The sequence below is a fragment of the Pundamilia nyererei genome, unplaced genomic scaffold, assembly GCF_000239375.1.
Source record: "Pundamilia nyererei isolate P.nyererei 1_Seehausen unplaced genomic scaffold, PunNye1.0 scaffold00027, whole genome shotgun sequence".
NCBI lineage: Eukaryota > Metazoa > Chordata > Actinopteri > Cichliformes > Cichlidae > Pundamilia > Pundamilia nyererei.
In genome coordinates this window covers 3,989,051-4,000,104 of record NW_005187428.1, presented here as the reverse complement: position 1 = coordinate 4,000,104, position 11,054 = coordinate 3,989,051, and the positions used below count along the sequence as shown (strand labels likewise).

The following is an 11,054-nucleotide window of genomic DNA, read 5'->3' as shown; positions in this document are numbered from 1 at the left end:
GGTAGATCCGGTACTTGATGATGACTTGTGCTATGGGCTTGAAGTTGGCCTCTAGTGTTGTATACCACATCCCCATTGAGTTCCTGAGAACTCAATGGGCTTCTTGAGAAAGCTCTTAGGGTCCTGTTGATCTTGTATAGGCATTCCAGGTGTGGGGCATCGAGTCATAGGCCTTGTTGTAATCAATCCAGGCAGTGCACAGCTTGGTCAGCCTAGTCTTGCTGTCTCAGCTGACTGCTTGGTCTACCAGTAGCTAGTGTTTTGCACCTCTGGTATTCTTGCCAATTCCTTTCTGGGCCCCTCTCATGTATTGTGCCCCATTCACCGCTATGATGCCTGACAGGAGCTTGTGGCACTTGGGCAAGTTATTGGCCGGTGTTTGGATGGGACTGGTCCCTTCTGGGGGTCCATGGGGATCAGGACTGTCCGGCCTTTGGTTAGCCATTCTGGGTGTCTCTCATCGACTAGCAGCTGGTTCTTTGGTACTGCCAGACTATCCTGGAGTGCAGTCAGCTTCTTCAGCCAGTAGGCGTGAACCATGTGGGGGCCTGATGCTGTCCAACACTTCATACTGGACATCCTTTCTTGGATATATTTCTATATATATGTGTATACATATATATGTATATAGATAGATAGATATACATATATGAGAAAGTGAGAGAGAGAGATAAACAGATCTTCATATTGATCTCCATATTGTCAGTTTTATAGCCTCTGTGTTTAACTTTTAAAAACCGCATAGATCTAGAAGACTGGCTAAGTTTCTTGCTCATGCATTGGCTCCTGCCAAATTCTTAGACAGCATCCCGTGTGTATATATAAGTTTCTATAATGTAAAGAAAAGTCTGAATCTGAAACCTCTTAGAAATTACACTGGTTTGTTGGCTAGTCAGTGGAGACTAAAACCACTTCATAACTTTATGTCTTCAAAAAAGTGATAATATAAGCAGAAAATTATGGATTAATTGAGTAAAGCTGCCAAAACACAGAAATGGGATTTGAAGAACAGGAGTCGTTTGTCTAAATCAAATCACTTTATTTATGAAGTTTCATTGTATGTTCGATCATATTAAGGCAACCTTAGTTGTTTTTGTGAAACATACTGATACTAATTGGCCTAAGACAAACACAATTCATCAGCTGAAGCCCACATCCTTTACTGACAGGCATATTCACATTGATTTCCTTTGGATCAGTATGTGTTTATCGGTACAATAGCGTCCATCAACAGTACATTTAATTAAAACAGTGGCACGTATACCCAACAATCCAAAGTGGTCTACAAACAGTCTAGACTCTGTTAAATAAAGTGTATTAGAAACTACAGGAGATTCCTTTGGACTCATTTAAAAGAAATTAAAACAAGAGATTAAGTTGGTCTAAAAAAACAAAACAAAAAAGCAATATAAATTAACTTAACAGCCTCCTGTTGACAAAGAAGTTGTACTATTGCATTTATAGAACTTCCTATAGAAAATACATGGAATGTATAGGACAATATTGTACAAAACTGGATCTTAAGGGACACTCCTCCTTACAGGTTTACAGTTGAAGTTAGTGATGAGAACACTGTTCCTAAGACATTTACACTGTGTTATACTGTAATACACTGTAGGAGATGATTAGTGTCATCTGTAAAACATTTAGACTGTAAGACCAGACACTCTTGCTTTATCGTGTTTGTGGGGAGTTTTGGAGCACGCTAAGTAAACCCCATCCAACACTGACAGAATCATCGGCGATGAAGCTGAGAGCTAAACCAGCTCTTCATGCTAAGCACTACATATGAGTCCAGTTCCATTCAGGGGCCTTCATTTGTTGTAACCCAAAGACACATCTCCATCTGTGCATGCTCTGTATCCAGGGACTGCACCTCTTTTTAGTTCTGCTTTCAGCAATGACTCCGAGTCTCATTTCTTGGAAAGGAATTTCATCTTGTTTCCTGGAAAAAGCAACATATCTACATGAAGACACATTTGAGACAAAGAGCATGTTTCCATAAAGAAAAACTGGAGGATTTTACAGATGATGAATTGATCAGCTGATAAGCTGACTGCCTGAGGCTGTGCAGAGACTCTCACCTAGGCCCTTCAGGAACTTGTTGACCCCTCTTTGCTCACTCCCAGGCAGCGAGTCCAAATATTCTTGTGCTCTCACCTCAAAGAGACCTGGAGGGGGGAAAAAGAACTCGTTAAATGTTCTGGGGTATACAAAATGTAACTACAAGTTCACACTGAAGTCAGAGCAAAGTCCGAATCATCGGTGCACTGAAATGTTTCTGATCATTTTCTTAATTTTTTGGCCAAAAAAAGCATAATATCACATCGCATAATATCATTGCTCAAAAAAGCAACACTTTAGATCTCAATAAAAAAAAGAAACTGCTGGATAATGGATGGTACTCAGCAGTATGTATGGCACACATGTGCTTGTATTCATGCCTGACAATGTTAGGGCATGCTCCTAATCAGATGACAAATGGTGTCCTGGGGGGTTGCCTCCCAGATATGGACTGGGAGATCACTTTTGTACAGTCTGCAGTGCAACCTGGTGGTGTTCTTTTGGACTTAGGTCAGGCGAGCGTCAGTCAATGGTATCAATTCCTTCATCCTCCAAGAACTAACCACATACTCTTGTCACATGAGGCTGGGCATTGTCCAGGGCCGGCGTAGAGACTGACAATACGTCCAAGGATTTTATCCTGATACTGTCCCGACCTGCAGGATCGGCAAGGCGCTGATCAGCATCTCTTCACTCCTAGCCCCCCTTCTCTTCTCTTTTTCCTCTCTCTCTCCCTCTCCCCTGTTTTGCCGGGGCGGAACTCATGGCGGGTTCACGCCCTCGGTCCACGCCTTCCCGGATTGTGCACACCTGGGCCTCATCAGACCAGCTGGTATATTAGAAGGAGGAGATCAGCTGTTCAACGCTGGATTGTTGTGAAGGCTCTTGTCAGTACACACCTAGCTCAAGTTTGTCGTGCCTCTGTCTCAGAGACTTAACGTGTTCCTTTGTTCCTAGATTCCCCGGACCTGTCCCCGTGTTTCCCCGTGTGGAGTGTGGAAGGAGTGACAGGTCGCTAGCGGAGTGGCAGTGCTCATCCTGTTCCTACTTGCACAAAGGAGCAGATACACTTTAACAATGTTAAAGAGCATTAACATTGCTTATAGCTTATTACCTCTGAGGCCTTGCCTGCGCAGATCTCTCTCCTGGATGAAGCCGGTGAACATCTGAGTCTCCATGAACACCTCCAGAAACCTTCTCAAACTCTTGGAAGTGACTGCTTTGCGAAAGGCCTCACGCTGAAAGGATGAGGAAGAAGTGGGGCTGGGCAAGGTGGTGGAGGAGACAGACTCCTCCTCCCTCTCTGTTCCACCCATGAAGAGGGAGTAGTGGCCCACCATCTCCACGAAGAAACGAACAAAAGCCTCCGACACCACTGTGCTCAGCGAGCTAGAGTCTGGCAGAGAAAACCATCGGAGAAGAGGGGTAAAAATTAGCCACCCCCAAAAGCAATTACAACAAAAAACTGCTACACATCAGAAGACATACAAGGTTGTTTCACACAGACTACTTCAAAGTATTGACACTGATCTAGATCTTGATCTAGTTTGGGAAACAGACTTTGGTTAGACTGAATGTTCCAGCAGTGTTGGAGTGAACTCTGTTGGAAAGGTTTGGCGACCACAAAGAACATGAGATTTATGCAGAGTTACACCACATTTATGGTTTTGTATTTTTAACCACAACATTTCTACTTTGAATTTCGTCATACTTCAAGGACCCTTTAATGCTAAAGGTGAATTATTAAGGAGGAAAAACTTGAATACTGGAATGAAGCTGTCCAGTCATATTAAAAATTTAGGGAAAATGATGAAAATCTCTGGGAATGTTCTCTTGGAAAATTTCTTCGGTGTACCACAAAACTATGATCAAGTTGCAGAATGATAAGTTGTAGGTGTTTCGTACATACCTATATATTTCACTGGAAAACAGCTGGCAATGAACATTAGAGCTGTGGTACATAATATTCATTACATGAAACCCAGGAAGATATGACTGGTAACGAAAACACTTCAAAGCTTTTTAAACCAGAGATTTGTGCAGACTAATATCACTAAAAAGAAGGCTGTGGCAATTAATGTAAAAAAGAAAGTTTCCACAGGACTTAGGTGCACCCTTACTGCTTTCATAAGAATTAAGATGTTAAGTAGTAGCCAGGAGTTACTAATCAAATGCACTCTTGTGAGCACCTCTATAAAAGTACAGGTTTTTGCAAGAGTGGATACCCCAGCAAATTCACCTCAGACCATGTTGTTCTCAGAGAAGCTGCCAAAAGACTAAGAGCTACATCTCAGACTCTTCAGGCCTCATTTAGCATGTTGCATGTTAAAGTTCATGACAGTACAATTAGAAGATTGAACAAGTATGACTTGTTTGGAAGGGTTGCCAGAAGACAGTCTCTCCTCTCTAAAAGGAAAATGATGGCAAAGCTGCATCTGAACAACCCACAACACTCCTGGAACAGTGTCTATTGGACAGACAAGAGCGTGTTTTCACCATGTTTGGTTATAACACACAGCACCATGTTTAATGAAAACCAAACACAGTATATCAAGACAAACACCTCATACCAACTGTCAAACATGGTGGTGGAAGTTATTTAGTATTGTAAAGTCAAATGCACAGCCAACGGTCTGACAACTAAAGCTTGGCAGAAACTGAGGCCAATAATCCCAAGCACAGCAGCAAATCTACAACAGGATGTCTGACACAGAAAAGAATTAAGGTGTTGCAATGGTCCAGTCAAAGTCCAGACCTCAACCTGAGTGATGTGCAGTGGTGGGACCTAAGAGAGCTGTACATAAACCAATGCCCGCAAACCTCCATGAAATGAAGCAATACTGTAGAGGACAGTAGCCAAAATTCCTCCCCAAGAGACTGAAAGTCACACTAAAGATGCTTACTTCAAGTTATTGCTGGTAAAGGTGGTTCTGCTAGTCCTGTGAAAACTTTCTTGCTCATAGTACATTCTGTTTACACACCAAAAAACCAGAAAACCCACATTATATATGCAAGAAATAACAAGTATGACAAGTCACCATTGGGTAGATCTCCTTTCTCACAGGCCAGCTCCCTTCTCTTGTCCAGCACATGCTCCAGAGCTGCCTGCAGCTTATGTGGAAGAATAGAGTCCTCATCATCCAGCTATAGAAGAGGAAAGAAAACTAATTTAAACAAACTTAACACACAGCCCACTCCACAAAACATCTTTTACAGTCACAACAAGGAACTCTTGTGTGACTAGTGACATTTTTTACTGTGCTCTTTCTGTTTTAATCTCTTTTTTTTCCTTTTCTTTTTTTTTACCTGTCGAAGGAAGCGGCTGTTGCCGAGGTCAACCACCAGGACCTAACAAGAGGGAGAATGATGTTATTTCCTGAAGCTATTGTTCAGTATAGGAAGTGCCCAGAGTAAAGGGCATCACGGGCAATAAATTACAAAAAAACGAAAGAAAAACCTTCTCTTACTTCTTCTATGGGCAGCTCTTTGAGTCGAGGTAGAGAACTGGAAAGGAGGCCAACTATAAAGGGAGTCGGAGTGCAGACTATATCCAACATGGACGGTGGGAGCACCGGGATGTATGTATGCTGCCAGGTGAAGGGATAGAGTAGAGCCACTACTGCATGACAACACTGAGACAACGTACTGTGGAAAGAGAAAGAAAGTGTGAAAAAATATTGTCATAATCTGGTAAACAGATGAATAAATCTTCCAATAAAACCAGAAAATGGGCAAGTGTTATCATTTGTCTTCTGTCTTACCTCCCTCCCTCCACCAACCACCTTACTTCCTATTAAAAGCGAGTTTTTCTGTCCCACTGTTGCCAACTGGTTACTCATAAGGGGTTGTCTGATTGTTTGGATTTTCTCTCTATTATCCTACGATTTATGTTATAGTATAAAGCGCCTTTAGGAGATTTTATTTCTCAGGTCAACTTTAAACTTTAAACTAATTTAACATTAGTATCATTCACCATGTCGTATGTAATCCCAAATCCCTGTACTATTAGATAAAACACTTCTATATTTGAATATATACATAGAACCTGTAACTATTTTAATATGAAAGCACAATGTAGGCTATTCTTGTACTGAGATAACATTATTTTCATATCTAATCCCATTTAATATGTTGGGAATTCCCAGAAATCATAGCTAGTAAACATGGATAATGTCCAGACAGTGATAATAATAGCTTTTGCTCTTTGATTCACATGTTCTGGAGAAGTGTTGGTTTTATATATGATAATATATCCTTGACATTCACAACAAAAGGAAAACACAAAATCACGGTAAAAAAAAAGTCTAAAATAGAAAGAAAATCCCTACCACAAGATGGCGCTATCCTCCTTCTAAAAAATAACTTCCCCTGCCAACCACTTATTAGTGTGGAACATGTTGAGAAAAGTTCATTTATATGTTTCCCCATTCAAACCCGCTGTCACCCTAAAATGAGTGTTTTAATGGAGTGTGATGCAACACTTGCAAACTCTATACAGTGACAGCAGACACACTCACACACTGTTGGCTTAATCGCCACTGCATTTCCATCTGCTTGCAGTTAATTCATTATTTTAAAAAAACCCAAAAAAAACAATTAACGAGGCCAAATTTCCACTTCACGGCAGAGAAAGTGCAACAGCTCTGGTAAAAATGCTTTTAATGTAAGCTGTTTGAATACTATGGAATACTGTCTGAACACCGTAGTTTGAATACTAAGGATAAGAAAACAAAAACACACAAAACAGTTCACTCTGAAGAGCTTCATCAAATAATTTTTATGCTTTATGTATTCATACAGCATGAACCTTTAGGGTGTTTAAATCAGATTAAGAGGGACTTCTGTAGACGCCACATGTGTATCACAGCAGTAAGAAAGCCCTTTGGGGGTGGGGAGGGGGATGACAACTATTGTGACGTATGAAGTGAAAGGTTCGAAGGAACCATGTTTGTTTGTAGACGTCAAACTGCACACATGGTGTTAGCTCAGCAGCCATGCTTTAAAGCCTTACTCCTTCTTGTCTGGCATCCATGACAGTTTTCCAGGGAAAAACTGATTGTTCCCCAGGCGACTGTATAACACAACAGCATTCCTTCCTCTCACACTTTGGTCAGCGATCTTCTTTTCCCCAGACTGCCTGTCTACTTGAAATCTCTGTGTCATATCATTCAAACTCTCTGATCTTTTCAGCATCACAACCCTGTCTTGCATAGTCTTATCAGCAACGATTTATGAAGCAAACAAACTAAATAACACAGTGGCTGAACCCAGCAGCACGAGAGCCAACCTGAGTTTGTCAGCAGTGAAGATGACCCTGCGCTCCAGCAGCAGGGAGGCAAAAACTCTGAGGAGAAGACGCAGACTTAATGAAGAGAAGAGACATTCAAAGTCTACGTGTTCCAGGCGGGAATCTGACGGGCGGCACAGTTCTATCACCTGCAGTAAAGAAAGAGGCGTGTAAGGCACACAAAAAGAAGAAAGAAGACCCTTAGATACAAATTACAAAGCTACTAATGCGATTATTTCTATAGTTTTAAACAATGCTGATTTGGGTAATAGACTCCTTTGTAAAAATGTCTTTGTACCTCTGTCCCAGAGCCAGGTAGGAAGTTTTTGACGGTGATAGTTCTTCCTGGAGCAGGGAAGGGAGCCTCCATGATGCCTCTCATGAAAGGCTGCACCAGGGCAGGGGAGATCGCCCTCCTCTTTTCCACTTCATCCAGAATCTGTAAGAGACAGGAAAGGGAACACTTTGGTTTCAGCACCAGCAACCTGTAGTTATTGTGTTACAAAAAAATGACAAAACTCTATACAAATCTAATTTACCATTCAAATATTTGGGCCAAAATGTAGTTAAAAGATAAAATATAATAACATCTCCGTAATCAAACTTTACTCACCTCCCTGCTATTTATTCTTATAGAATTCTGGTTCTTACTTAATTAACATAATAATTATAATGTGCTGGATTTTGCTCCTGCTCTCTCCTCCTGTGGCTGTGCAAGTAGAAGGCCCTAGAATGCAACCATACTGCCAAATATAAACGACCATCTAACAGAAATTGCTGCAAATGAAAAAAAAATCTATCTTCTTGTCACTATAGTTCCAGACTCAAATCCCTAATTTTCTTTTAGGAAAGTGGATATTATTAGCCAAATGCATTTATTCTGACCATAATGCAGTATGAATTTGGCGCCACATTAAAACACAACAAACAGCTAACACCCTGACTCAATCATGTGTACTCCTCTACTCTACAAACACACTCTACGCATCTGTGCTGAATTAAAGCGTGTGTAGCTGATTGACTACATGTTGAAGATATTTAGAAAACTCTTCCATGCCCATGTATGTGTCCTTAGTAATCAAACTTTAGCTATAGCATATGTACGCTGCAAAGCATTTACACAGGTCAACATGCAGATGAATCTAAGGCTCATTACAGGGGAGCTCTTCCACTGAAGCGACCACATCAGCTGCGTTGCACATGTGTCGCTTTACTGTAGCCATGGATACGAGCCCCTGTGGGAAAAGGGACTGGGGAAAGTGTGGGTGGAGTTCTTTGGGCACCGAGGGTGGTACTTTTTAATGGTGGTTTGTGTTAACACGTGCAGTTCAGAGCAGTGTAACTGAATGCAAGTCACGGCTCTGAGTATAGTTTGCACATTTGTGCCTGTCCTTAAGTCACTGCTGTGTATCTACCTTGGAGAAGAGGTCAAAGCATCCCAGGCGGCTGACGATACAGTAGACTTCAGGGAGCCTTCGGCCTTTGCCACTGGGCTGTGAACAGCCAGAAGGAAAGAGACAGACAGGTTCATAACACAAGACTGCTCAACCAACTACAACTAGAGGATTAGAGCAGTGAAGCAAACCAAAGCCTTTATTTGACAGAAACTTTACAGCTACATTCATGAAAAAAAAACAAAAAAAGTCATCCATGTTGAAGAAATACGTTGGAATGAGAAAAAAACAGCAGAAGGCTTTAAACCAGTGGTTCTTAACCTGAGTTCGATCGAACCCCAGGGGTTCGGTGAGTCGGTCTCAGGGGTTCGGCAGAGCCTCAGCTGTGATATGCACGGCTCATTTTGTGCACCAGTAAAAAACATATGTATGTCTTGAATTTGAAAAACATCCTATTTTATTTTTCACTAAAGAGGGGTTCAGTGAATGCGCATATGAAACTGGTGGGGTTCGGTACCTCCAACAAGGTTAAGAACCACTGCTTTAAACAGACTATAATGAGGGATTCGTTTTATAAGCCTGAATTAGCAGAAACCTGCGACCGTAACAGGAAGCATTGTAAGAGCATACCAGTAAACGACGGCAATATCCAAAACGTCTGCTTCCATCTTCACCAGTCAGTACAAATGAGAAGGTCTCGCTGGGGATGTAAAAGGGAAAGATAATTCAAACAATCATATAAAAAAAACATCTTAAAACTGTTAAATCACAAAAAAACAAAAAACGCAGGGTCAGGTTTTTACCACCAAAACCTTACTTTGTACTTAACACAGAGAGCCCTCGGGACAGGGTCACTCTGGAAAACAATCGCACAACACTTCCTAACCTCTACCTGACAGGTAATCATTCACTGCTGTTAACCTTCATGACAGGGGAGAGTGTCTTTAATCATATGCTTGGTTGCCCTCACCCCTCAGACATCTGCCTCTGGATAATTATTAGCCATCGCCATCACACAATCATCACTTCTCAGAACAATGTGTACATTGACCGGAGGCATTGAGTAATGCAGCTTGTAGAGCAAACAAGGAGAGTAATTTCTGTAATAACAAGTTAGGTGCATGGTGTTAGAGCTACCATTTCTCCTGAAGGCACTAAAGATTTGCTAATTTCCAGTAATTTGTCAGTCATGACTGATTAGTCTTTGGGACTTTCAGCTTTCAACTTTCTCAAGTGATAATCAGTGAGGAAAACAGCTGAGTGAGCTGTCACCACTCCAGAGGGAAATTCCCGTGTCCACGTTTGCTTTCACTTCACTTTGTGCTTGTGTGCCGTGGCAGCATTCAGATCCAAACTGACCTGGGAAAGTTGTCGACGGGTGCCCAGTCTTTGGCGTCTGGGAAACAAAACTGCGGGATGACCTTCAGCTGGTCCTCAGTCTCTCGCATGAACTTAAAGCTCCTTTCAAGCTGGATGAGAAAAACCCCCACATAAAATAAAGAGATTCCAAATAGAGGTCAAAGCATTTAAATTAAAGAAAGAAACAGCGACAGTTATTTGCACAGCAGACGTGTAATGACTGAATATATAAAGAGTCACAGTTAAACTACCGTACTTAGTGCATATTTTGGCCCCGCATGTCTGAGTTCAATCAGTCTTTGATTTTAACTTATTAAAATTTTCTTCAATCAAAACTAAAGCAGTATCACTGCTCAAATCGCCACACTGCTCATAAACTGGGGTGTACATGTTTCCTCATAAATAATGGTCAGGCAGACAGCAGACAATGTCGATTTTCAAAAAGTTTACATATAATATTCAGCTTCACTCGTTTTGCTCCAGTAACACTTCTGTTTTACCTTGAGAGGAAACTGCTGTGTGACTTCCGGCAGGTACGGAACTCCAGCTTTGGTCTTATGGAGCGCAACAACTATAAAATACTCAAAGAGTTTCCTCTCCTGCAGTTCCATCAAATCCCTCTCCAAGGTCCGGTACCGCCCCGTCTGCCTCAACATGGACTGGACCGACACAAGCCGCTGGCTATGAGCTGTGGAACACAGAAACACATTTCATCAACATGCATGTATGCGATCCACAGATATATACACAATGTGTGTGTGAGTTGCAGTGAACCCACAAATTACAGCCTGCATTTCCAGCTTTAGCTATATCACAGAACTGGAAGAAAACTACACAAGCTCACATCGTGCTTCTTTGTCATTTATATCATTAATATTAAAATGTCCTGCTGAATGAAAAACATTTACATTATAGATTGCACTATGTAGCACGTCTGTTTGGATTTTCAC

At 41.5% G+C, this 11,054-nt stretch overlaps 1 protein-coding gene across 1 annotated transcript in view; it reads right to left on the bottom strand.

Annotated features, from left to right (window-relative positions):
• Positions 1 to 1,024: 1,024 nt before the first annotated feature.
• si:dkey-82f1.1 (DENN domain-containing protein 2A) overlaps positions 1,025 to 11,054 on the bottom strand; it is a 31,640-nt gene continuing 21,610 nt past the window's right edge. The window contains exons 9-20 of the mRNA XM_005728188.2: positions 10,605 to 10,792; positions 10,105 to 10,214; positions 9,376 to 9,445; positions 8,767 to 8,844; positions 7,650 to 7,790; positions 7,352 to 7,500; positions 5,532 to 5,709; positions 5,371 to 5,412; positions 5,103 to 5,208; positions 3,179 to 3,460; positions 2,085 to 2,171; positions 1,025 to 1,945 (exon numbers count right to left, since the gene is read on the bottom strand). Of these exons, the coding sequence (XP_005728245.1) occupies positions 1,914 to 1,945; positions 2,085 to 2,171; positions 3,179 to 3,460; positions 5,103 to 5,208; positions 5,371 to 5,412; positions 5,532 to 5,709; positions 7,352 to 7,500; positions 7,650 to 7,790; positions 8,767 to 8,844; positions 9,376 to 9,445; positions 10,105 to 10,214; positions 10,605 to 10,792 (1,463 nt within the window). The 3' untranslated portion in view covers positions 1,025 to 1,913. The remainder of the gene's footprint in view (positions 1,946 to 2,084; positions 2,172 to 3,178; positions 3,461 to 5,102; positions 5,209 to 5,370; positions 5,413 to 5,531; positions 5,710 to 7,351; positions 7,501 to 7,649; positions 7,791 to 8,766; positions 8,845 to 9,375; positions 9,446 to 10,104; positions 10,215 to 10,604; positions 10,793 to 11,054) is intronic.